The 27,010-nt window shown below is 35.7% G+C and overlaps 2 protein-coding genes across 11 annotated transcripts in view; both read left to right on the top strand.

Annotated features, from left to right (window-relative positions):
- LOC136711976 (RNA-binding motif, single-stranded-interacting protein 1) overlaps positions 1-7,727 on the top strand; it is a 49,677-nt gene extending 41,950 nt beyond the window's left edge. For 4 of the 6 annotated variants that reach the window (XM_066688599.1, XM_066688601.1, XM_066688604.1 and 1 more), the window contains exons 7-14: positions 181-296; positions 1,021-1,070; positions 1,167-1,254; positions 2,285-2,335; positions 3,564-3,674; positions 4,271-4,351; positions 4,866-4,944; positions 5,088-7,727. In XM_066688599.1, coding sequence (XP_066544696.1) covers positions 181-296; positions 1,021-1,070; positions 1,167-1,254; positions 2,285-2,335; positions 3,564-3,674; positions 4,271-4,351; positions 4,866-4,937 — 569 coding nt within the window. In that variant the 3' untranslated portion in view covers positions 4,938-4,944; positions 5,088-7,727. The remainder of the gene's footprint in view (positions 1-180; positions 297-1,020; positions 1,071-1,166; positions 1,255-2,284; positions 2,336-3,563; positions 3,675-4,270; positions 4,352-4,865; positions 4,945-5,087) is intronic. The other 2 variants (XM_066688602.1, XM_066688600.1) reach the window with 2 other exon arrangements.
- Positions 7,728-10,562: 2,835 nt separating this feature from the next.
- On the top strand, positions 10,563-26,988 carry itgb6 (integrin, beta 6). 5 transcript variants are annotated; one of them, XM_066687647.1, is made up of 17 exons: positions 10,564-10,749; positions 17,812-17,906; positions 18,050-18,122; positions 18,855-18,934; positions 19,279-19,477; positions 19,725-19,971; positions 20,287-20,452; positions 20,582-20,743; positions 20,992-21,087; positions 21,386-21,475; positions 22,117-22,251; positions 22,408-22,825; positions 23,069-23,291; positions 23,883-23,980; positions 25,214-25,330; positions 25,795-25,961; positions 26,293-26,988. In XM_066687647.1, exons 3-17 carry the CDS (start codon positions 18,068-18,070, stop codon positions 26,392-26,394), a joined length of 2,355 nt encoding a protein of 784 aa, XP_066543744.1. In that variant the 5' UTR covers positions 10,564-10,749; positions 17,812-17,906; positions 18,050-18,067; the 3' UTR covers positions 26,395-26,988. The 5 variants fall into 5 exon arrangements, with proteins under 5 accessions (XP_066543748.1, XP_066543744.1, XP_066543746.1 ...); XM_066687649.1 differs by having other exon boundaries at positions 17,435-17,906; positions 25,876-25,961; XM_066687646.1 differs by having other exon boundaries at positions 17,435-17,906.
- The last annotated feature ends 22 nt before the right edge of the window (positions 26,989-27,010 follow it).

Genomic DNA, 27,010 nt, shown 5'->3' with positions numbered 1-27,010 from the left:
CCACTGCAACTTTTTGGGAAATATTGCTGCCAAAATGTATTTCTTTATGCCTGTAATTTTAAAGGTAATCCAAAGCAAAGGCATTGCTATCCGCAGATCTCTCTATCAATGTAAAAATAAAGAGATGGTGTCATGCTTTGCTATTTAAAGACGTGTTGCCGTGTTGTGTCTTGCCAACAGCTCCCTCTGAACCCTTATTATGCAAGTTTGCTGATGGCGGCCAGAAGAAGAGGCAAAATCAGAACAAATATGTTCAGAATGGCAGAGCGTGGTCCAGAGAGGGCGAGGTGAGACTTGTAAGTCTAGCCTTTAATTTTCAGTATAGGTTTGAGAGCACTGTGTTGGGTGTGGAAACTGATAGCAACTTCAGAATTTTTATGTCACTTGTTTTTGTTTTTTTATAAAAGTGTGTATATGTAGGAAATGCCCTTACTGCCAGGAAAACCGAGTTTGACTGTATATTAGCAACAATGCTTACAGAAGTTGCAGAACCACCATTAATTAAATGTAATGCGTTTGTTGATGTTCAGTTTTTGATTGCAGTTAAGGTTTCATTGGTTTTTCTGTTCCATAAATATGGAATAGTCAGCTGCTTTCAGAAGATTTTCTTTAATGTATTCATGTAGACTTACAAGAGATTTAAAACCAAAACCATAACCACTTTACTTTCAGCTATAATGGATCATTTTGATTTGAGAGATTTTAGGTTTTTGAAAATAAGTGTTTTAAAATTGTAATCCACTATAGGAAGGAAGGTCTACAGACTTTTTTTTTTTTTTTATCTTTATAGTATAATAACATTTCTACATGTCTTCACATGATAGAGAATAATTCTTTCCTAAATAAAGTAGGCAGTTATGGTTATCACCATGTCCCCACCCATATATGACAATTCATTGTTTTAATTTGTATTTGGCATAGGCAGTTTTTCCAGCTAAATCAGAAGTGTCAAATAACATATTTCCAGAAATTTATGGGCAATACATTGAGTCATGTTTTTTTTTTCCTCCTTCTTTCCAGACTGGAATGACTTTGACATATGATCCTACCACAGCTGCTATGCAAAATGGGTAAGATAAATACTGTTTCTTAAAATAATAATAATATTGTTTTATCCAGAAAATGTTGCATATCATTTTTGCATTTCATGTTTGTTTACTCTTCAGATTCTATCCTTCACCGTACAGTATTGCCAACAGGATGATTGCTCAGACTTCTATTTCACCATATATATCACCTGTTTCAACATATCAGGTTCGTATTCAATTGTTTTTGAAACTGTTTTTTTTATTTATGAAACCATTTTGTAACACATGAGTAAGAAACCAATGCAGAGACACTGATTTGAGGTGTACCACAGAATGTCCTTAACTGTGCACACAAGTTCAATGTGTGCAACACCCTTGTCTTTATACCTCGTTTCTCAGATGAGCCGAGGAATCTGAGTACTGATGAACCCAACGCCTTTTAGAATGCCCGTCATTTATTTTGCTGAGTGGCTCTAATCTCTCGAATGGGAGGAGTTAAACTAATCCCGAGTTCTGATGGTGAGACAATGCACCACATGAGCAGGGTGGGCTCCCTTTGTGAGCTCTGGATGGCTTCCTGTTGCTCCGTGAGATGCTATGTGGCTTCCCCAGCCAAGCCTCATTGCAGGATGTTTTCCCTTGGAGCCGCTCTCGACAAGGAGTCAACCCCTCCTGCCGCTGCGCTCATGAATTACAACATCAGATACAGTCTCGTCAGTCTCATCCAGAGATGTTTTGTGCCAGCTTCCCTTTTAAGAACTGCCCCCCCAGCTCTGCCAGAGGCTGCATTGACTCCCATTTTATCAGCCCCAGGGCACTGCAGTGAATTGGGATGTTTCTGCAGGCCCAGAAAAGAGGGGCATTTAGAGTTTTGTAGAGGAGAAACTTTTACAGCAGCTACTACAATATGGATCTAAAAGTGTAACTTTCAGCAAGATGCCCTTCCTTTTTATCCTTCAGTAGAACAATACTTAACTGTCCCAGAGACCAAGCAAAAAAATGTATCTTTAACACGATCAGTAATAGGATGCTATTTAATTGTACTCATTTTGATTAATTTCAAATTATTAAATGTCATTGTTTTTAATTCATTGTCGTTGTCTGGAATAGCCAGGGCTATTAATTGATTGAACTTAACCTGTTCATACATTGCTGTTCATACATTAAACACATTTATTCCATTAAGCCTAAAACATTTCCTTAAACGTCATTCCCTTATTACAGCTTTCTAACATTTGATATTTGGGATGTTACAGGTACAAAGTCCTTCCTGGATGACTCATCAACCATATATCATGCAGCATCCTGTAAGTGGGAAAGTTATTTTTATTTCTTGCTGTAATTGGTTAAACAGCTGCAACTAATGATTCATCATTCAAAAACCTACTGATGGGAGAAGAATAAGAGATTTTGTTTTTTCAAATGTTGCCTAACTTTCAGTAAACTGCAAATTACACAACCTGTAAAGATCAGTGTGCATTACATGTATTCTGTGAACACCCTTTTCTGGAATTTAGTCTTTCAACTGTAGACTGAGACACAATAGTCCAGAGTAGGTCCTTACAGTTTACTCATTCGGTGTGTTTTTTGTACCACAGGAACTTGTGGTGCGGAGGGTAGGAAATGCCTTCAGCATATAGTGTCGATGACTCACATCTGTATTTTTTCACAGATGGTTTTGAGTACTAAGTGCTATTTTTTTATCCTGATTTGCCAAGAAAATAGTTTTCCAGAAGGAGTTTAGTGAATGTTCACATGTGCTTTTTGTTAGATCAAAGAAACTCTCTTGCTACATTTCAGAAACTGAGATTAACAAGTTTAATATTGCTTTGAAAAATCATGCTTTTGGACAAGTAACATTTGAGCAGTACAGGGTTATTTTCGGTGTGGATTGAATATCCCTGCATTCTCAGATTTGTTGTTTCTGCTTTTGAAAGTGGATACAAAGGAAGATCTTGCATTACCAACCCACAGGAATGGTATTTATTGAAAATCCAATGTAAGCTGAAATCAAAAGTGTTCCACAGAAACAAAACGCATTCTATTTTTCCATCAAACCTAAAATGAGGATGTAACTCACCCTGAGAAACTTAATGAACATCCCATCTGGTTATAGAGTCCTGAAACTCATTTAAATACTTCTGCCAGGACATAAATTGATTTTAAATATTCATGATTTACTATCTTGTATCTTAATTGAGCAGTTAGTAACTGTGGATTAATCCTGAGCAACTAGGTTTTTCCTCTTCCTGCTTATGAACTAGGAGTTTGATGTATTATAAACAAAAGCATATTACAGTAAATACAATCATTAAATATTGCATAATGTTTCCTCCTAGCCTGCTTACTAATTGTTTTATAAGATGAATATCAAATATCCCTGTGCTTATTTTTCACCTTGTCAAAAAATGTCTCAAGTGAAATATGCACAGTTTCCTATTGTATATTCTATTATAGTTATTGATGAATGTTGTGAATGTATTTTGTGTGTATGCTATTTATAGAGAATGATGCATTGTCCCTGTGTTCTCCCAGGGAGCAGTACTTTCGCCCTCTATGGAGCATACCATGTCATTACAGCCCACATCCATGATGAGTCCCCTCACCCAACAGATGGGTCACCTCTCACTGGGCAGCACAGGAACGGTACTGGATTTCTATTCCATATATATATATATATATATATATATATATATATAGCACAGCGGTTTGATTTAATTTATGTAATCATTGTAAGATTTAAGTTCAGATATATGCCAACCTTAAAAAGCATTAACAATATGCATTTGCTGATCACCAATCCATGAGATTTCATATTTTTTCTTTAATGGTATAGATCAGTGGGTCTCAATCCTGGTCCTGGAGGACCCCTGCCCTGCTGATTTATAGTCCAGCTGAGCTCTCAATTACTTTAATTGAACCCTTAATTGAAGAAATTTAATTTATATTTCAATCTTGAAACTGATAAAAAGTTGGTTCCTTAACAAGATCATAATTTCCTTATACAATTTTATACTTAACTTAAAACCCCTACTGTTAAAAATAATTAAAAGGCTCTGATATTAGGAATTTATTAGTTCAATTATGTAATTAAAAACAAAAACCAGCAGAGTAGGTGTTCCTCCAGGACCAGGATTGAGAACCACTTGTATTGATCACTGAAAATAGCGATTAGTTTCTGTTTTAAAATATATAATGGAAAATAAACTGACTTACTGGACTTTCATTTTCTTTCCCCCAAGTTTATGCCTGCTAATACAGCTATGCAAGGAGCATATATTCCTCAGTATGCCCACATGCAGACCACTGCAGTGCAGGTTGAGGTTTGTGATTACCCTCTCTACCCTTTCCTAGCTACACTGTCAAGATTATTATTCTGTTGTGCATTTCATGTGAAGAATACACAGAGAGCCATCACGTTTGAGAACAGCGCATGTATAAGAATTGAATAAAGCCCAAATTAATTGAGCCATTGTATTGTGCAAGTTCAATTTAATTTCAGTAACGTGTTAAGCACAGCACCGCTTTATATTCATGTTGATCTACAGTGGTTTCTGTAAATTGTTATGAGGAAAACACTTATCATTGTTAAGAAAATACCAGGAGTTGTTTATTAAATGCTTGAAGTCCCGACTCAAATGTTAAAATTAATGGAATTAAACAGAATAGTATTTTAAACATGGAACCATTTGCAGTATCTATAAATATTGGATGTCTAAGTCTGGAGTTTTAAGCAAAGCAATACAATTGAAAAAAATCTGCACACTGAACTTCCATGTAAACGATATACAAATGAGAGATTTTACTGTAAATTGTAATGTGTATTTTATTATTTAGGAAAACAGTGGGCAACAACAGGTCGAGTCATCAAATGACCATTCTCCCTACACGTATCAACAGACCAAGTAACAATTAGGTATGTGTCTAATGTTTTATAATTTAACATTTATTTCAGTCTGATTTAAGTGCTGTGAATGAATACTTAATTTGTGTTGTAAAAATCCAAATGAAACCAAGCCCATGCCAGCTGATTGATTTCTGTATTTTACTATTTTTCAGAGTTTCTTTCTAAAGAGAAGTATCCTGATGACCCGTGATATTTTTTTTCCTCTTAGATGTGCATTGATAACCCAGAAAAAAGAGACAAAGGCAACGACTGAAACAATCATGGCTTCTTCTGATGGATTGTGCTTTAAGATTTTATCTACATTTTGCACAGGTTCTACAGAGATTTACTTTTGTTTATAATAAAATCAACTGAAACAGACTATTTTTGGTATAAGTTCTATGAGGTGCATATAAATGCTTTCTTTCATCAAAAGGATGCTAATTCTCTAAAATAGTTTTATTTTAATAAGAGAGATTATTTTTACCAAGGATTGTCACATTGACACAAGAACTGTGTGCACAGAAGACCATGTGACATGACTTAAGGTGCATGATAGGAAAGATGTCTTTTATTAATATTTTTTTTATGATTTGTGATGAATTTCTCTTTTGTTTTGTATTGAGATTTTTTTTTTTTTTCCTGAAGTTTATTAGCCAGACATCTTTACGATGATGTTATGTGCTTGCTGTGTGAGTGTTGCTATGGTGAAGTGTTACATGTATTTTCTTGTTCAGTGTTTGTCTTTTTGGTCTAGATCTGTCTTATACAATTTGCCTTAAATTTTTTCACATAGTAGCTGTATAGGCAACTATTGAGAATAGATAAGCAAGAATATGTTGAAAATAAATGCCTTGTAAATCAGCAAGATAGGGCTTTTTTTAGGATATAGCTAATTAAATTCGCTAGATTTCTTTTCTCAAATGTTTTAGGTGTTTTTAATGATTTTTTTTCCCCACTGATCTCTGCTGAATACTAATCAAAGTAGAACTTTTAGGATAGAAGAAATGTTTTGAGTGAAACACATTTTTCTGAATCTGATAAAATTTTAATAGGATGTAATGTTTGTATAATCAGAAGGCTTACATTTCTTCTGGTTGTTTGAATGTGTTAGAAATTCTGCTGAATGATTTAAATTTAAAAAAATGCCTTTTTTATCTAACTTGATGTTGTAGTTTTAGCTAAAGAAAAACAGACTGGGGGGCTTGGGTAGGGATGGGAGTTGAGTTTTAAGAGACGGGGGAGGGTCAGGTATTTTCAAGATTGGCCGAACTTTTATTTTTTATTTTGCTTTATAATGAAATGAATATTTAAAAACTTGGATTTATGATTGTGCAAAAACTAGCAAACAAAAAACGCCTTCTATGGCATCTGCTAAATGATTTTTAGGTTTAGAAAAACTGAGAGACGGGCAGAATCGGATTGAAAACTAGCTCTTTGTTAGGAAAAAAACAAACTTGGCACTTTCAAAAAAGTTTACTTCACCAAAGAACTGTGAGCTAGGAAATTAATTGAGGTTAAATTAAGGTTCTCTCAGCGTGTACAATTTATGTAATCTACTTTTTGCCGGACCAGATTGCAGTTAGGAGGATGTGCCTTTTTTGTACATTTGCATGTAGTTTTTTTTTTTCTAGTTTAATTGATGTATGGACACAAACAAGCATGAAGAAAGATCTGGATCCAACCAGTGCCACATTCACTACGTCATCACTACAAAAAATGCAATATGTTGGAAAAAAAAGGAAAACCCCATTTGAAACTATGGAATGATTTAACACAATGATCTGCTTTTACATCGTAGAAAAAAATAATTTTATAATGAAAGCTTTATTGTTTTAATCATAGTAGCTTAAAAAGGCTTTATAAATTAAGTTGTCTTCCAAGAGACTGTGTTTTGACCTGGTCAAGCAGAGATTGATCAGTTATCTACCTCAGAGTTTTGTTTCTCTTTTGTATTGGGACAGGTTTGCTGGACCTGCCTGTCCACCCAGACCAAACTCTTCCAGCTCAGGAGCTGGTGATTAAACAGCTATTTTATTTCTTTAATTTTTTTTTCTTCTCAAAATATTCTTTTTTTTTTTTATTAGGAATATTGTTTGTTGAGCGTGTTTAGTTGTGTCCAGACATTCAGTTTCATAGTTTCAAAAGTAACTGCTGCTTTCATTCCTAGAGATTCCAGTAGTTGATGAAGTCCTTCAAGAAATAATCCAAAAGTTGTGGTATCTGTGCTCCCGAAAATTATTGTTGCTTTGTCAGAGTCCAGACAGACCTGCAGCAGTTTCCACTGCATTTTGGTTAATTACCAAAGTTAAGAACCGTAAACATACTTGAGATTTCTATATATTGCCTAAGACTGAAATTTAGTACTGTTGAATACTTGTGTGGATTGTGCTGCTAGTTATGTCTGAACTAAGTGCCATACTCTGTCTGGGTTAGAAATAGGAAAGTACTCTGTACATAAAGAAATGCTCATTTAATTAAACATCACATATTAGACAGCCATTAAGTTATATAAAAATAAATAATTTATGAAGAGAGACCTTTTGTACAGATTGTTTGAAGAAAAAAAAAAAGATTTTCATAGAGATGTCTATATGATCAAGAGTTACTTTTTTATTTTTTGTTTTACATGTGCCACAAACTTGCCAGTGGTAACCTGTATGTCCGGTTAAGATACCTTTCTGTATTTTTGTTTTCTAGTACTTGTTAAAGCCAAAAAGACATTTTGAACTGTAAATTTCATTAGATTGTTACTTAAGTTTTATTTCTGTTCATTTCTTTGAAAACTTTTGAATAAAAACATCAATTGGAAATGTTGTCCGTATATATTTTATTTCACAGAGCGATAATAGTTTAATCTCATTAATTAATATCCACTAAAGAAATTGCACCATACATTTTATAATGAGAAACATAATTGATTAAAAGAGGAATATAGCTGGTCTGAGTTCTTTCGTGATATAAACAGTTTGTATGCAAATCATGTTCAGTGTTTCAGCTCATTCCTGGCCGTTTGTAAGTGTTGTCCTGGGATCAGCAAGGAGAAAACACGGGTTGAGCTGAGATTTTGTCGGCTCTAACTACACAACCAGCACAAACTGAGATATGATGATGCAACTTTTACGTGTTACATTCAAATCTTGACAGGAATCTGCTGCCTATTGGTAAGTCAGTGTTTCACTTGTATGTGCCTCGGTGTAATTTGGGAAACGTATACATGATGACGGTCAGTGATTTTTTAATTTTATTTTTTATTAAGGAATCTGATGTATCTCCCATTTGTGTCTTTGCCCTTCGCATTGTTAATCTCACTGACCACACTCGGAGCTAATTTCTCCGATTTCAATTGCTTGGCCGGACTAGGGGGAGTCTGAGAGTCTACCCTGTAACTTTCTGCCCTTTGATTACCTGTGAAGGCTGTGGGACACTTTGGAAGGGGTGTTAGGAATGTTTGTTTTTTCAAAGGGTTACATTCCTATTGGAAACTACTGTCATCTGGTGTTAAAATGAAACTCCCAAGTCATCTCATATGGCAAGCCCAGTCTATCATTTTACCACTAGAGGGCATTGTTCACTTGGCTAAGTACCCTCCAGCTTTACTCATACCCCTGAATAAATAAGAATATAACACCATACAACAAATATTTACAGATTGGATTTTGTCCTGCTGAAAACTCAAAAAATGTTACACCCTTATTAGTATTGCACAGAGGAGTCATTTATCATAACTGTATTATTGCACTTTGTATTGCTCTTACATTTTGTAAGTCGCCCTGGATGAGGGCATCTGCTAAGAAATTAATAATAGCTTAATTCCAGAAAACCCAAGGGTCAACATTTATTCACACCCTTGTAGTAAGTACTTTGTAGATCCTCCTCTGGCATGGATTATACTTACAGGATACATTGACAGGTTCTATGAGTTGTTGTTTTATCATTCCTCCAGACAAACTTGTTCTAGGTCTTGCAGTCCCTTTGGTCTTGGTTTGTGTACTGCCTTCTGGAGTTCAAACCATAAATGTTCTATTAGATTGAGGTCTGGAGATCGAGATGGCCAGTTGAGAATATGTATCTGCTGTACAGTTAACCATTTCTTTGTAGATGTGGATGCATGCCTTGGATCATTGTCATGTTGGAATGTCCATTTCCAGCCGAGCTTGAGCTTCATTGCAGAGGGAAGAGTGTTTTGGCCAGAATGTCCTGATATGTGTTGGAGTTCGTGGTTACCTCTATCTTCACAAGGGCTCCAGGACCCATGCATGCAAAACAACCCCAATACATAATAGATCCCCTACCATATTTCACAGCAGCAGGAGTGTTTTGTCAATGGAACGATGGGTCAAATGGCCTCCTCTCATTTGTAAACATGAGTTCCAGCTTTTTTACACCAAACCTAATGCTGATGAGCACGTCCTGACCATAAGACATGGTTCCAATTGTCATTCAAATGTAGTTTGGGAAGTTGCCACATTTTGTGGTTCACCCTCAGAAGAGTCTTCTTCCTCGTACCCCGGCCTTGAATGCCACATTCATGCAAGCAACTTCAAATGGTACTTTTTGACGCTTTGTATCCTGAAGAATCCAGTTTATCTTGTAGATTTCCAACTGCTGCCTTTGGATTAAGGTTAGTCTCCCAAGCCACTTGTCTCACAGCCCATGGTGGCAAGATACATTGTTTTTAATGGTATAATTAGTGGTGTGAATAAATGTGATCCTCGTGTTTTCTGGCATTGTTATCTATAACAAATATAACATTGCTCTGTGCAATGCTAATAAAATGAGAGAAAAATATATATATATTTCTTCAGCAGAACACATTATACAATCTGTAAAACTCTGTTGTATGATGTTTTTTGTTCCTATTGATTCAGTGGTATTAATACATTTGGAGGGCACAGTATATCAGTACCAGGATTTGAACCAGTGCAGTTTCTTGAGCAGACTTAAAAAATAAATGATAAAATATAGTGATTAACAGTATGCAGTACTAAGATTCAAAAGAACAAGAATGGCTACTGAGCTTAAATCATTAGCCATCAAAAAATAATTTACAAACAAGACCAGAGTTTTTCATGTGCTACGCAAAGGTGAAAATCTGATTGCAAAAGACAGTAGATGTTTACGGAATCAAGCAAAAATGCCTTCCAACACTGATGAAACACATGAAGTGGGTGAGTGATTGCTAGGGATATTTGGGTAAAAAATGTATTTAGTATTAATAGTATGAAAGACTAAGAACTTAACCTCACATTCAAGTGGTCATCTAACAAGTTTTCAAAGCAGGTCAGCCAGTTTGATACAGGTAAGACTGGTCTTCCCATATCGGGCGTCTTTCCACTAGCATTCCTGCAATTCCGCAATAAGATCTCCGGAAAGGAACAATACACACATTGTAATACATTCCTACTTTTCAACATTTAGCACATTAACATCTCTGAAAATATTGCCATCCTAGCAAAACTCCAAAGTTCTGACTTGTCAAAAATGGTTTAATCTTCAAGAAGAAAAAAATAATACAGTAACATAACTTTCCCATGCGTCATCCTTGAACAGTTGCACATTTGCCTGTCAATCTAATTTTAACCTATTATCCTGCGACTAATGAATGTTTGGTATTTTTATATCAGGCCAGCAGTTGCTTCTATCATTCATAAGCAGGACAAGCCATGTAGCTCGAACAGAAAAAAGTAATCGTCTGTAATGCCGTTTGCTACTTTGGTCTAATGTTACTTTGTTGAACAGGAGCTGTAAAATGTACGTTTCGTGTTGTTTTTTTTGATGGACTGGTGAGGTGATTAAGATCTGACAGTATGGTATCACAAGAAACTACTTCTGGTAAGTTCTATGATGTTAAGTTTATGTAATTCGCCATATTGCTGCTGTAAAGTGGCAGTATACTATGTAATGTAGTTGATACTGTATCTAAAGCAAAATTCTAAGGGTTAGTAAGTAAGTTAATTGTAGTCAGTCCTTTAATATTCCAGGATTACATCTTACAGTTTATAAAACTCTGATTTCAGCAAAGATCCGCTGTGTGCTTTCGTTTTAAATGCCTAGCAAGCTTTAACTAGGCCTTTAATTATTATCCACAGTGGTCCTGGAAGCGACCTGGATGATTGTCTGTCATTGATATTCCCTGTTCAGACTGTTATTGTAAACTCCATGTAATTAGTGCTGAACAGTCATAATCACAATTATACATAAATGTATGAGTAAACAAATGGACAGAGTGGATAGGGTCAGGACTGAGGGCTAGAGCAGCAGATGGCGCTCCCTGCGATATGAGGCAGTGAGCGGTGTGGCATGACAGGAGGGGAGCACTAAGCACAAGGTTTCTGCCACAGATGTCTGCTGTACAGCACCTAAAACCACAATCACTGCGTTCCCAGCACCCCTCTGTCACTATCGATTTGGATTCCAATATAACAATGGGAGCCAAAGCTTCTGTACTGTCCAATCCATTTTCCAGGTATAAAAACTATAACATGAACTGGTGGAAGGAATACGTACGTGTTGGCTTTCCCTGGATGTAGGTTTTGCTGATCTCTGAATAAAATAAATATGTACGTGGTTTTATTTTCTACATGATCATCTTGGCTTATATTTTCTATTTTGCGCTATATAGAACTGGAGATTTCACATCTGGTTGATTTTAAGGTTCTAATCAATCATTAAAATAAATTACAGGTCTTTATCACATCCTTAAATCCCAATATAAATGTCACTTGCTGATCAACGTCTTTACAGTCCAGCTTCAAATTCAATTAATGTAAATGTAGATGAAACTATGGTTTGATAGGTTCCCTGGGTTTAAATAGGATGCATACTAGAAGATATGTGTTGATCAAATACTGAGACTTTCTCACCTTTCACAGTGTATCTTAAGTCTGTTTATTCTATCTGGGGGGAGGGGAATAATTTAACTTTGGACTTGCAATCAACCTCAAAGAAGCAGTGAGTAACTATAGTATTACAGCAGGGAAAGTTCAGACAGGTTTCTGCCAATCAAAAGATCAAGGAACAAATATATATATATATATATATATATATATATATATCTTTCAAATATATCCTATATGGTGGGAGGATATATTAAAATAACTTTAAAGAGGAATCAAGAGTAAAGTATGAAAACATTGAAGTAAGAAACAATGTGAAAAGCAATGCAGGCATTATGTAAAAATGTATTGAATATTATTTATTATATTTAAGAGCTTCGTCTGTTTGTTGAATATGGAAATTATTTGGTAAAATATACACATTTAAGTGTTAGACATAAAGTATAAATACAGTGCTAATTAAGTCTTCAAGCATAATATCTCACCACTGGATATTTTTATTGTACGTGTATATTTTCATAACACAGGTTCTGATTAAAAAGGGTAACTGTCCTTTATTTTTTCAATATGGAAATATTACTTGTTAAGTAATATTATTATTAATATTGTTATTATAAATGGGAGGAGTGTAAATGAAAAATGTCTAGGAGCTTTATGTTATGTTAAATTTTATTTTATACTTTCAAGGTAACAACATGGTTTTCTTAGTGCAGTTAATAGTTATTGTCATCTAAATATATTATCTGCTTGTTTGAAACATATTTCTGTTCTATAAGGAACCTATTTGTGCTTATATCACTGCTTCTGAAATGAGTGTAACCACCTTTAAAAGCCCCTGTGAAGATTTATTTTTTGATGGCTTGCCCTTTTCTGGGCCATATTACCAGATTCCTATTCTATATACATTAAATAGAAGAACTAAATGGGAAAGCAGTGAAGCATCATTGCAGATTGGAATCTGAACTCCCGGCTTTGCTGAGTGTGCTTTCATTAGAAATGGGGACCGGCAACTCCCAGATTTCTGGCCTTTTTAATGGTAAAGAATAAGTCATTAGTGTCTATGGTCTTATGAGTGACAGACATTGTAAGTGCTTATAATGACACATTTTGTCTTGATCTTCTGTTGTACAAAAGAAGTATACAGCTCGTGATTATAACCCAGTTGTATGAATCATGCTTAAAAATCTGCAATCGGTGCTCTGTGTCAGAATGTGTGAATGATTCAAGTGTTTTTGAGGTTACTGGAAGTTACAGCAATCTAGTCAGCATTAGACATCATAAAAAAAAATCCAATGCATGCAAACTGATGGGGAAATGAAGAAAGTTAAGAGATTTTATTTATATATAATATATAGTTTCGTCAAACCTTTTTAACCTACGTCTGGGTACCATATAATACACATTATTAAGAAATCTTTGAATGCGGTTTGTTACAGAACAATCCAATCAATAAATATAGAGATGTACTTCCAATAAATATACTGATATATGTTCTTGAAATCCCACAATAAATATCTTGTGAAATGATGTCTGAGACAATATAATAACAATTTGAAAGGTTGCAGTCCTCTTAAAAGTAAAGTGGTCTAGCCAGTTTTAGTCACTTTATTTATGTTTTTGTTAATTATTAAAGATAACCACTCCTTGGAATATGGACACTTGAAAGCATACACTTGTTACTTACTGCAACAACGTCCTGTTAAACTTTAACGATTTGTTCCTGCATTACCTGAGGTGAATAATTCGAGAAGCGTCTTGTGGTGGGTACAGTCAACCTTTTGTTGTATAACATTAGAATGGAAATTATAAAAATAAAAGCCATGGCGGTGTGTAATGCAAGCATTGCAAAATTGTAGTACTTCCTAAAGCCACATACAAATTTGTCTTGTGTGCAAACAGACCATGTTTACATCTCTCATGTTCACCTCTGGGACTGATCCACAGAGACCCAAACCAGCGACAATCCTGCTATGCCAAAACAGAAGTCCTCTGACTTGGGGGGCTCGAATGCTCTACCAAGTTAAGTGGCACTGAATTTGCTGTCACGGACTCGTGTTGAGGAGCCCTGTTATACACCATTTTAAAGAAAATCTTCACACAATTTAACATTTTGATTGAGTTTGTTTGTTTTTTTCAATTGAATTTTCAATCAAGGTTAAGGCCCACATTATGAGTAAGGGTTAGATTAAGTGGTACAGATAAACATCCTGTTTTGCTATAATTAGGATTAAGTTTGGATTGGGGATTAAAAAATTTAGTTTTGGAATAACCAGAAATAATACCAGTATGTGCATCTCCAAATCAATTTTCATCACCACTGACTCCAGTTCCTCTCTGACCCGGCACACAGTACGACCCCAGCTTCAAACGCTGTCTGAATATGAGCATGACTATTCTACATTTTCAACTACAGCAAACCTAGTTTTAGTTTCAGTTTTGGATCCCCAAAATGAGTCTGTGTCTGGTGAAGAGACTGGTTAAGTGTGTGGCTGTGTGTTCTCCTTTCCCGCTTTCTCACATTGGAGACGCAGCTGCATGTGCGTCCACAGCAATGACACACCCAGCGCGGGCAGTGACTCCCAAACCGAGGCGGGAAAGTACAGGACGGTGGCGCAGGTGTAGAGACCGTTCACCCTGAGACACATAACACAACAATGGGCATTCTGTGGCTATTTCTCTCAAATTCCTCTCAAGCCATAAAAGGCATCTTGTCTCAACTTTATTCTCAGCATCACAACCATAACCTGGTTTCCAATATGGCTGATAACGTTCACATTCTTCTTTCAGCATGTATGGTTCACTGTCAATGACCGTTAAATTCCGCAGAGCAAAGTCAGCACCAGAGATTACAGTGTGAATTTTATTGAAGATAACTGCTCATGATAATCTCCTGTCTTGCTGCCTGTTGCCTTAACATCTCACCTCTCCTGCTGCCCCTGGGCTAGAAGATAAATTACCTGCAGTTCTGACAGTCTACTGCAACACTAGGGGAATTTCTAATGCTCTTCTTTGATAATGGAGACCCTTTTTAAAACCCTACCAGCGTAAAAGGAAACAGTCTTCACACATTAACAAATAAAATATGTATATCCCTTTAATTGAGGACATCTATGACTTATATAAACCAGTTCTTTACATGTGTCCTAATGTTGGGACCACAGATTTAACTGGTATGCATGGAAAAGGGAACAGCTGTGTATTAAAAACTCACCTTGCCATACTTGTGGATTCGTTTTTTTATCCCTGTCTTCTCCTTGCCCAGACTGTGCTTTTGCAGTTGGAATTTCCCTGCTTTTCTGTCTTCTGTTATCACTCACACAGATCAAATGGCAGCGCAAACAGTGCAGATGGACACCAAGCCATTCTGCCGGTTATGGAGGAATAGCAAGTCTAGACTTTAAACACAGACTCTTTCCACAACTTGAAAGTGGCCTGTTTCCTACAATGTGCAAGTTCTAATAACAGCTACTAATTCATGTGAAGTAATTTGTTACAGAGAGCTATCTTTAGTAAAAAAATGTCAGAGATATCAAAATAAAAATGCAATTAGTCTTTTAAAATTCATGAGAACTAAAATTAGACGTGAATGAAGCTAATGTAAGCTGTATGTAAATAATACATGCAGTTTTTTTCCAAACCTTTTCAAGCCTTCGTCAGACTACTTAACATCAGATGTTGTGCAGCACAGCAACCAATCCTCTCTGCACACTCGGAAACCATAGCTAATCTCAATGTACTTAGGTGTGTAATTCGGGTAGGAATTAATTATATTTTAAATATTTGACTATATTCACATGTCATTTCCACTTAGAAAACTTCGAAAATCTGAAAATAGTCAATTTTATCAGTAAGCTCTATCCTTGCAACTTAACAGAACAGTACAATAATTCAGAATTAAACTATTATTTAGGTGTTTAGGTGTGCTAACGAATTACCAGACCTGTCTAAAGTTAAGATTTTTATATTTTGGGAGAGTTGGTGTTGACTAGGGTTGGGGTTCAGGCTGCTGTAAGGTCTTAAAAAACAGTTACTGGACTAATTATAACTATATATTTAGGCAGAAAACAGATAAAAAGATAGATAGCATAATACATACATTATTTTGTTTTATGTGTTGTTGTTGTGTTTCTTTTTTAACTTATGCTATAAGTTAAATAGCTGGATTAGTTTAAATTTAATTACATGGTTTGCTATTATTCTTGCATGCTATTGAGTTATATATTACAGTCTACAAATGGATTTCTGCAATTCTTAACTGTGCATTCCAGAAAGGGAGATTAGACTTACTTTAATGAAACTGGAGAAGTTATGGAGTCCAAATAGATCTTTATCCTGAAAATTACAATTGATGTAGTGATATCTGAACATATTATCCGTAAATACATAGTAAGGCTGTGATTACATTAATGAAAAGGTAAAATGCAAAAAAGCTTTCCGTGTCATTACTAGAAACAGGCATGGAACAAACCTGGAGGAAACTGATTTTGTAATTGTTCCATTAGTTTGGAATCAAATAGCGTCTAGGATCAATGAGCATCTGAATGTGATTTGATTAATTAATTGGCTGATTTATTGATTTATTTATTTTATGTAATTACACTTATTTGAATGCATTCTTATTTAGCATAATGTACCTTGTGAAGCAATTATGTTAAATAATTTCAGCATTTTCACTTTATTTTTATTTGTAAACTGTTCAAATGTGTACACTGTGTATGGATAAGGAATATTTGTAAGTCACAAATCATTTGAAGTGGTCCATTATATTTTTCATTCAGATATTCAGTTTTCAGTCTTGGTCTTTTTGCCCCCTTTATGTTCCTGCATTTCAGTTTTTGAACTCCTTTTGGATGAAAAGTAATGATTAGAGTTGCCACTTGTAAAGAATAGTAGCACAGGAGTACAAGACTAACAGTCTCTCAGCCAGACCCTAGTTTGCATAATTCCTCTTTCATGGAATACAATTTGATCTGTTTCCACTCTAAAGCCACAAGAAAGCCTTGAAGAAGTGATACTACCAATACGATTACCATGTTGTGTTGCTTATTTTTTAAACAGATAATTATTAATTACTATTAGAGGAAAATAACTATAATGATAAAAATGTAGGTCCATATCATAAGGCTTATGTGTGAATAGGCCTGTGTGTGTGTTTCTGTCTCTGGTACTGCAATACATACAGAAATGACACCAAAACATAGATGTGTTATCAAAGAGCTGAATCTTGTCTTTTATACTAGTGCTGAAAGTCTTTTCAAACTTTGTCATCCCTCAGAATGTATGCTAATTGGTATTTACAATAAAAAAATACCTCATCTAATTACACATTTGAACACTGAAAAGCTTTGGAGAATGAAAAAATGTCACAAAAGAAATCAAACACTTCCAAGTTTCAGCTGGGGAAACAAAATGAATGTTGTCTTGCCGAGGCCACATGCTTCACAGGGACACTAAGAAACAAAATTAAGAAAATCCCAATTTTCTGTTCTGGGATATAGTGGTTTCTCATGTAATATTATTTAATAGAATTAAATGCATGCATGTATGTATGTATTATCACCATCATTATTACTATTGGCAATTTAAATAATAATAGTAACAACAAGTATTATTGTTGTTGTTAATGTCATAATCAATCATTTAAATGTGATTCTATTTTGTGTTTGTCAATGACATTGAAGTACTACAGGGTACACTTTGATGTCTGTGGTTTACAATGAAGGCTTCTGAAATCACATGAGGACAAAAGCAACACGTTTGAATATGAAACAGAAAAGGAAGTACAGGCTTGTGAAATCCCAAGCGGCTCGCAACTCAGAAATGTCACCCCTGTCAATGGGATGTATCTGATTCATAGGAGATTAAGGCGCTTTTTGAGCATTCATGAAAAGATTACTTTGATCTCGCTCACTGAACTTGGAGGTGTTTAAATATATATATATTAAAAAAGAAGTAGGAGAAGAGGGGGAAGAAGAAGAAAGTACCAATACATCCAGCTCGGATTACCTGAGCCAAAGGGGCTTACCTGTATGAAACAGTCCGCCATCTATGGTTTCAGTACCTGCAGCTCCACACCTTCACTGTTACCTGTACGGAAGTGAACAAGGGCTCGGCTGGGACTATGAACAGGACTCACTGTCAGTCAGCCCACAGGTAAGACTTTTGCTTTTGCTTCTGGTCCGGTTCACGTTGAAATGCGACGCCACTTTCTACTGTGTTTATTTTTTTATCAAATCGAAGACGACAAACACAATGTGGCCATAATTTAATAACTTCTGCGTTTCTGCCTGTGACAGAAATAACACTGAGCACTAATGGGGATTGCTCTGCTTGTCCTGTTTCTTCTGCACACACTCGGCAATGTGGAAGGTGAGTTCCTGAGTTGCATTGAATCTTTCCTTTATGAAAACATGTGTATTAGTAGCTTAGATTTGATTAAAATGGCGACTTAATGTATGATTGATCATTTAACGCACAGATAATAATCCTCCTCAAAATAGTGTTTTGAGTGTTGTGAACTTGGCACAGGTTAAATATTTGCATAAGGGAAGCGTTTTTTATTTGTATTTTTGTGTGTGTATCTCAACTCTTATTGCACTTCAAGTAGCTGCAGTCCAGGGGAATGTATTCATATTGGAGGAATAACTGGGAAATATATTTTGTTATTGTGTATATAACCTTAAAAAATATATTTGTATTATTACTATGCATTGGAATATTATTGATACATGTGTATCCACACTACAATTACATTTTCAGCAGGTTGCATGGCAGAATTTGGCTCATTTTATTTCTCTACCCTATGCATGCATGCAGCCTACACATTTTATGGCGCCAGGGATGATCTTCAACTAAGAGGTGCAATACTAAGCAATATCATTTCTATCCTCCTACCATCTAGTGTACAATTATAGATTTAATAAACACCTTGCATTGCAACCTCTGGTATGTATGTATTCTAATAGAACAGTACCAAGAGTAGCATACAAACCTGCTGCTGAATGAAAAATATTCAATTTATAAACTGAAATAAAGAACAAACTCCTGAGTCAGTTACAAGGATATAACCAGTATAACCACAGTAACCATTGCTGCTTTCAGGTGTTTGTTCCGTTGGGAGCGCCATGTCCTGTGATGAATGCTTGCAGCTTGGACCACAATGTGCCTGGTGCTCTCAAGAAGTAACTACATTCAACATATTGCTATAATTTTACTTTTTACACTGTATTATCAACATGTTTCTGTCTATTTATCTATCGAACTATCTATCTATCAAACGAAATAACTCTGTAGTATATGAAAGTTATGCATATCTACTTATCTTATTGTATTATATATACCATGAGGTGGAAGAAAATGCATAAGTTCAGTCAATTATTATTGTTATTGTTGTTGTTATTGTGTTGATGTTGCTGATGATGATGATGGTGATGAGGTGGTGGTGTGGGGGGGTCAGGGAACATGACTGTGTTCTGAATTTTAAAAAATGCACAGAAAAGTCATTTGGGATTTCTTTATTTTCTAGAACTTTACAGATTCGTTATCTGTCAGTCAGAGATGTGACACAGTGGAAAATCTCAGGCACAAGGGCTGTCCAGGAGAGTTTGTTGAATTTCCAGTAACAACAACAGTGATTCATTTGAATGAACTGCTAGGAAATAAGAACAGGAACTCTACTGCCATACAAATAGCTCCGCAAAGGATGTCGCTCCAATTACGACCAGGTAAATGGTATTGTTTTTTGTTGGTTTACTTAATCTAAATTTCACTATGATGCTCAACTCTGCATGACCTGCTTGACAGTTTTATTTGTGTGGTATAAATCCGAAAAATGTATCTCTTTTGTTCATGTTGCATGTCCGAGGAAGTTTTGGATGATTAAGTTGCTGAAATCAATACTTTATAATAACAATCTCATTTGGAATACTCCATAGAAACTGCAGACATTTTTTCTTCTGTGTTTTTTGATAGCAAGTGAGGTTACATTCCAAATACAAGTTCAGCAAACTGAGGATTACCCCGTGGATGTTTACTACTTGATGGATTTGTCAGCCTCTATGATAGATGACCTTAAAATGATCAAAGATTTAGGATCTACTCTCTCCAAGGAAATGGCAAAGCTGACCAGTAAATTCAGGCTGGGTTTTGGATCATTTGTTGAGAAACCAGTCCTACCTTTCATTAAAATTACTCCTGAAGAAATAGAGAATCCCTGCAGGTAAACCATCAAAATATACAAGGCAATAAGACCTTAACATTTAACCACCTTAACTATTATTATTAATATTAATAAAAAATATTATGATAAGATAGTTATTTGTTAACATTTTTCTAATGGAAATGTCTTAATTGCATATCTTAATTTAATTTATATATATAATAAGACAATCTCACAATGCACAATGTACTACAAGGAATAAGGATCAGAAATAAGTTATTCATATATAAGTTGGAGAAGGAGCTCATTTGGAAATAATTTCAGTGTCTTGTGAGCAGAAAGATGGTAATGAATTGTAACTTTTATATTTTTCAGTAGTCAAGACGGAAAGTGTTTACCAACATTTGGATATAAGCATGTGCTACCACTTACTAGCAGTGCAGAAAAATTCAATGAAATCATTGCCAAACAACAAATTTCAGCTAACATTGACATACCAGAATGTGGATTTGATGCTTTAATGCAAGCTGCTGTTTGTGGGGTAAGTAACTTTATCATACATTTAAAGGGAACACTTTTACATGATTTTATTTTGCATAATATGAGATGATTTTTTTTTTACCTAATAAAATATGAAATACATAAAACTGTGTGTAACCTCTCCTTTCAGGATAAGATTGGCTGGAGGAATAACTCCATGCACCTGGTGGTGTTCGTCAGTGATGCCGACTCTCACTTTGGGATGGACAGTAAAATGGCCGGGATCGTCATTCCCAACGATGGAGAATGTCATCTGGACACCAACAATGAATATTCCAAATCAACTGTCCTGGTAAGGCTAAACCCATTCACAGAGCTTGGTTAGTGTGATGTGACTTCTACACTTATTTAAGATTTAAAATATTTAAATATAGCAAAGATGTAACAGTGACATGTCTGTATGCTCCATATTGTTAAGATGAAAAAATTAAAAATGTGCTTAATCACAAATTAGATGTGTTAGACACAATTTTATATTGGATCTCATTATGGTACTTAAGGAGACAAACTTTCTGACTGTTTTCTTCAAAATATTTCTAGGAGTATCCAACACTGGGCCAACTTATTGACAAGCTTGTGGAGAATAATATTCTCCTCATATTCGCTGTGACTAAGAACCAGAAAACTAACTATGAGGTACGCAGACATACATTTTTATATATTTGAAAAGATTTACGGATATACAGTACTGCTTTTTATTTGTGTTATGTTATGTGTGCAATCTCTTATTTATTGTATGGGTTACTGAGTTAATAATGTACTTGTCAAAAAATCTTGAGAGCAGAGCAGGTTAAATTCACAGATGTATTGTTTCTCTATTTAAGTTATATACATATAAAATAATAATAAAAATGTATTGTATTTATTCATTAGAAACTAAACTGCATATTTGTTTTGATACTAATCTTGTTGTATGTGTGCTGGTCCCTCGTAGCACTATGCAAATCTGATCCCTGGCGCAACAGTGGGGGTTCTTCAAGAGAACTCAGGGAATATCCTTGAACTGATCATGACAGCATATAAAGTAAGAAATGCAGTGTGTGTGTGTGTGTGTGTGTGTGTGTGTTGGCACTTTCTCTTCAGTAACATTTTCCTTTCTGTTTCCATTATGAAACAGACTGCAGTCTCAGAATAATGGTCATGATGACTTACAGAATGTCACAGTGCTATTTAAGTGTGAAAAACAAAGTCCAGAAAACAGAACTGAAGCTCAGTGATATATCTTGTTTTAATGAAAAGAATACTGATAATCAAGGAGCATATGGCCCGGGAACCTCTCTGTTTATAGTGTCTGAGCCAGGGTCCCCTCCCTCCTCGCGTCTGATTCATAGTCTGGCGTTAACAGGCCCCTGCATGCTTCTCGTTTCATGTGCTCTGTATTTTCACCCCCTTCAATTCCTGCTTCAGAAATGAAGTGTAAGACGGGATTACGTTCAGATAGCATCTTAAATCTTTACATTGTTGCATCATGACTCTCACACCTTCAGTACAACAGTAATACTTATTTTCATCTTCATGTTATCTGAGGGACTTCCTTAAAATACCTTTATTATTGTGGACAGAACAATAGCAGGACCACAAATGCAGTCTAATCATTTAGATGCTGTGCAGTTTGATTTGATTAACTGTGCTGCTTCTGTTTGGTTTCTGTCTTTTTTTTTTAAGGAACTTCGATCAGAAATAGAGCTGGAAGTTATAGGTGACACAGAAAACCTACAGATATCCTTTTCAGCTATTTGTCATGACGGCGTAGTTCTTCCTGGTCAGAAAAAGTGCTCCAATGTTAAAGTTGGAGACACGGTAAGTATTTCATGCAACACTGAAGAAAAGTGTAACTTCCACTTGGTTTGAGAATGTATTGACTCAAATGCAATTCAAGCAGAACAGTAAATTGAGATTGTGAAGTCAAGTCCAGCACATTTTTTGCTACCTATAATAATGTTTATTGTTTTGAAGGTTTCCTTTAATGTCACCTTGGAATTATCCAACTGTTTGAAGCATCCCAAACATTTTTCTATAAAACCAGTGGGCTTCGAGGACACAATGGAGATTGATGTTGAAGCCCTGTGCAGCTGCAACTGTCACAAAGAGCCGGAGTTCAACAGCACCACGTGTACTGAGGGCAGGGGAACCTACGAATGTGGGATGTGCATCTGCAACCCGGGCTATCTGGGCCCTCACTGTGAATGCACAGAGGAGAGTGTACAAACCAACAACTGCAAACAGGAGCCTGAAGGGGAGACCTGCAGCGGCCTGGGAGAGTGTTACTGTGGCCAGTGTGTGTGCCAGCCCTCGAGCTTTGGCCGTATTTATGGAGCATACTGTGAGTGCGATGACTTCTCTTGCGTGAGGTTTCGTGGAAGTCTCTGTGGAGGTATGTGACCACTTACCATGTGAATGAACTGCAGTTTTAGATGATAATTAAATACAAATATTTTGGTTCCATTTTTGTTTTGGTCAGCTTATAGGTAATAGGTATAGATATAAGGGAAGAGATCTCTTTAACCAAATATGAAACATCACCTCTTAGTGATCACATCTTCAGCACATTGCAATCACTGAAAATGTTTCCCCATTGGTTTAGTGTTGTCTGTTTTGTGTCATTGCTTCTGTGAAGGTCACGGAGACTGTGACTGTGGAGAGTGTTTTTGCTATAGCGGCTGGACGGGGGAGTATTGTAACTGCACAACCAGCACTGACTCCTGTATGTCCAGCGATGGCACTCTCTGCAGTGGACGGGGGAAGTGTGTTTGTGGTAAATGCATTTGCTCCATCCCGGGAGCTTCGGGAGATAAATGTGAAAAGTGTGCAACCTGTGGAGATTCTTGCAGTTATGTGAGGTAACTATTATTCTCACACAAGGCTCTCATGATAGAACATTGTTTAAGAAGTTCTGTCTGTAGAAATGTTTCTTGACATTTGAGAATATATGATTGTATTTTAAAAATATTATTATTACATTTTTAAATTCTTAGGCTTTATTTATTTTCATTTAAACCAACCAAGCAATTTCATTATGCATGCATATGTTCACTGACTAAATTCTGTAGCTAATTCTTTCCAAACAGCCTGCCAAGCAGAATACAGCAAAAGAATGAGACTCAAACATCTTAGTTCTCAGTGTGGGTTACAAAAGAGTCACCACAAGTCTAAAGTATCTTGTTTCGCATTTTAAAAGGCAACCTGTATGAGTTACTCACATCATATCTAATGGCACTTGATAGATTACACATCCTTAGGGAGATTCTGATACTTGTCACGTACTGGAAGTAAAAACCAACCAGATTTAAAAGAATAACCCCAAGGGTGTTAGTGTGCCCCAGTTACAGTTGTTTCATAATGTGTTTGCTGACCTTTTCTATTGAGCAAAAGTATATTGGAAATATGCTCTTTTTGGAACATGACAGAGATTGATGTCTGTGTTTTATCAGAGGCTGTGTTGAGTGCCACCTATCTGCAAAAGACCCATCCCCAGAGGAATGCACACATAAATGCAGCGCACTTCATACCACAGTAAACCACACATCAGGTGAGTCCAGCATCTTTCAAATCCAAGTCATGCAGGTGTCAGAAATGCCTTTTTTAAATCAAATGTGTTATAATGGTCCTCACAGAGACCATTTTGATTGAATGGGAAAGTGGTTACACACAACAGAGTCAGAACAAAAAAAGGGGACTGATCTTGGACTGAATAAAAAATATTGCTGCAGCTTAATTATCTTCAAACACATGAATACATGTAAAATGCATAGAAGATAACTGTAATTAATCTCTTCACCTTTCTTTGCTCTTTATATTCAAAACATTTTGGCTGGGAATTTTCTTATCGATCCTCATAAATGAACCCGTTTGTACCATGACAAATGTTATCAATTCATGTTATGAAGATATTATTATTACTACTACTACTACTACTACCATTACTAAATCCAGTCAAGAAAACATGTTTATAAGAGGGGAGATACATTGGGTATACGAAGTTCAATCTAACCATTCTAGAATTTAGAATCAATAGCCTGGGAAAAATGTGGTAAATTATGCTGGGTGCTATACTAGTAGACCATGTTAAACTCTAGCATGGATCAGGAAATCCTAGGAATGCTAGACTGTGTCTATTGATGTGACTTTCAATACCCCCAGACTCCTTTAGAACACTATCTATATTTGTTAGTTGTGACACTCAACAAAGGAGAACATATTATTTACCTTGTTGTACAGACAGGTCTATTGTGGGTCTTTTGAATACAAGTTCTAAATCCCTTAAATAGTAATTATTATGAGTTCATTCACACTAATGCAAGTTGAGAGGTGTATCTGATGGGCAGAGCTGATTGACCATACATCTAAGGCCCGCTAATGTGAGACACAAAGAAGAACACAGAGCTGACCAGCCTTTGACATGGAAATCAGAGCTGCACAAAAAAGGATGGGATCTTCTTACACTCCTGTAGGCAAGCATTGTTGAGGAAGGCAGAACCAGAGGGATTCAATAAATGACTATAACCCCACTTTAAGTACAATATTATGAGGATATAGAGAATAGAAATAGAGAATTAGGTTGGGTAACGGATCAATACAGTAAACGTCAACCAGGAAATAGCTGGTAGACAATGTATGTGCTGTGCACCTTGGCAATACCAGGTGTAGGCAGTACAAACACTGTAATACGATTGTCCTTAACTGGAATTCTAAAACAGTTCTTTGATCATACTTCATGAAGGTGGTCATTCATCACCCCTATTTTTCCAATATGCATTTTCAGACTATAACGAACATGAATCCATTTTCTGCACATTAAAGAATGAAAACGAGTGCATTATTTCATTCCTTGTGGTTACTAATCACCATGGAAACACAATTTACAACCTCAAGCAGCCAGGTAAGCCTATTTGTTTTCAGTCTGTAAGTATAAGTAGCTGACCTCAGCACCTGAAATCACCTTGTGTTACCTCACACTCGGGGAGAAGTGAGTGAAGGTACTATATATACATTAGACAGGTGAGAGTCGTTTGGGTGGACGGCTTAAAATGCAGTTAACTGCTCCCTGAGGGTGACATAACACAAGGAGAGTTCAGGTGCTTTGATGAGTGTGTCAGGCATTTTTTATATATATAAATCATCACAAGCTCCAGTACACAATAAAGCAAACCAGCTGTATATAATTTGCATAATAAGGAAAAACATATTTTTAGCAGTACTTTCTTTTATGGAATACTCCTCAGTAGGTCCCTTGGCTACACTTTAGAGTAAAATGAAAACAAATATATGTCAAGGTAATTTATTTATAACAAAGTCATATATACAGTGAAGTGCATTTATCTCTCCGTATGTTTTTTCCAACAGATTGTCCTAAGCCCCCAGATATAACAATGATCGTGTTGGGTGTTTCCATGTCCATACTTACAATTGGGTTCATTCTTCTAGTGATCTGGAAGTTGATGGTCTCAGTTCATGACCGCAAAGAAGTAGCTAAATTTGAAGCAGAGAGGTCAAAGGCTAAATGGCAGACGGTACGTTTCTGTAGTCGTGCAATGGAATTTAATACACAGTGGAATCATGGTGCTTGTCTGCAATTCCCTTTGTTTGCCTTTTAAAGCAAAATAATATAGAAATATATTAGGTAACTCAGCAGAGGAGGAAAAATGCATTTCTTACAGCTGGCATTGGCATTCAGCACATAGTTTTGCTCGACATGTTTCCCTTTCTTTTTATGTGAAGTCCACTTCTTGCTCATCCTATTGATTGTATTAAGGAATATTTTAAGGAATATTGGAGATTTTGTTTAAATATACATCTCAAATGTATTACTGCTTTATCTTTGTTTTTTGTCTTCCATTGTAGGGAACAAATCCACTGTTTAGAAGCTCAACATCAACATTTAAAAATGTTACATACAAAAATGCTGGAAAACATAAAGCTGACATTTCCCTGGAACCATACTGACTACTAAAAAGATGTTCATGAATCAGTGAAATTCACTAGATTTGGGCATTTACACAATAGTGTACCCGAGTGTGTGTGTGTGTATGTGTGTGATTGATGTTTACACAAAAAAGGTATGTGGTTTCAAGCAATTATACCATGATGATTTTTTTACTATACATATTAATGTTTTGATATTCACCATACAACATTGCCTTTCATTTAAATTTTACCTTTTAATTTCAGGGATACTTCAAGTTGCATGCAGTCACATGTTTTCACTGAGTTTCGTATTTAAGAAAACCTAATGCACTACAGTTTTGCTGCTTTTTTCATAACATGAGATGTGACAGGTCATCATGTTGTTACTACTGATATTGAACACTGGATGATTTTAATTGTCATTACTGTTTTCTTTGTATAAAAAATAATTTGGTTTACAGTGTCATGAGCTCCCCAGTGGTGTAGCACAGGTACCAAATGTATAAACAAATAAATGTTTCATTAAGGCTGAGCCTTAACAGAGTCAAACCTATGTTTATGACTTTAAATTGTGATATTAAAAACGTATTGTGGCTAGTGACTAGAAACTATTAATAAAAGTTTTTTAAACTATTGGTGGTTGTTTATTTATACA

The sequence above is a fragment of the Amia ocellicauda genome, chromosome 16, assembly GCF_036373705.1.
Source record: "Amia ocellicauda isolate fAmiCal2 chromosome 16, fAmiCal2.hap1, whole genome shotgun sequence".
NCBI classification, from domain to species: Eukaryota; Metazoa; Chordata; class Actinopteri; order Amiiformes; family Amiidae; genus Amia; species Amia ocellicauda.
This window is presented reverse-complemented; position numbering and strand designations above follow the sequence as displayed.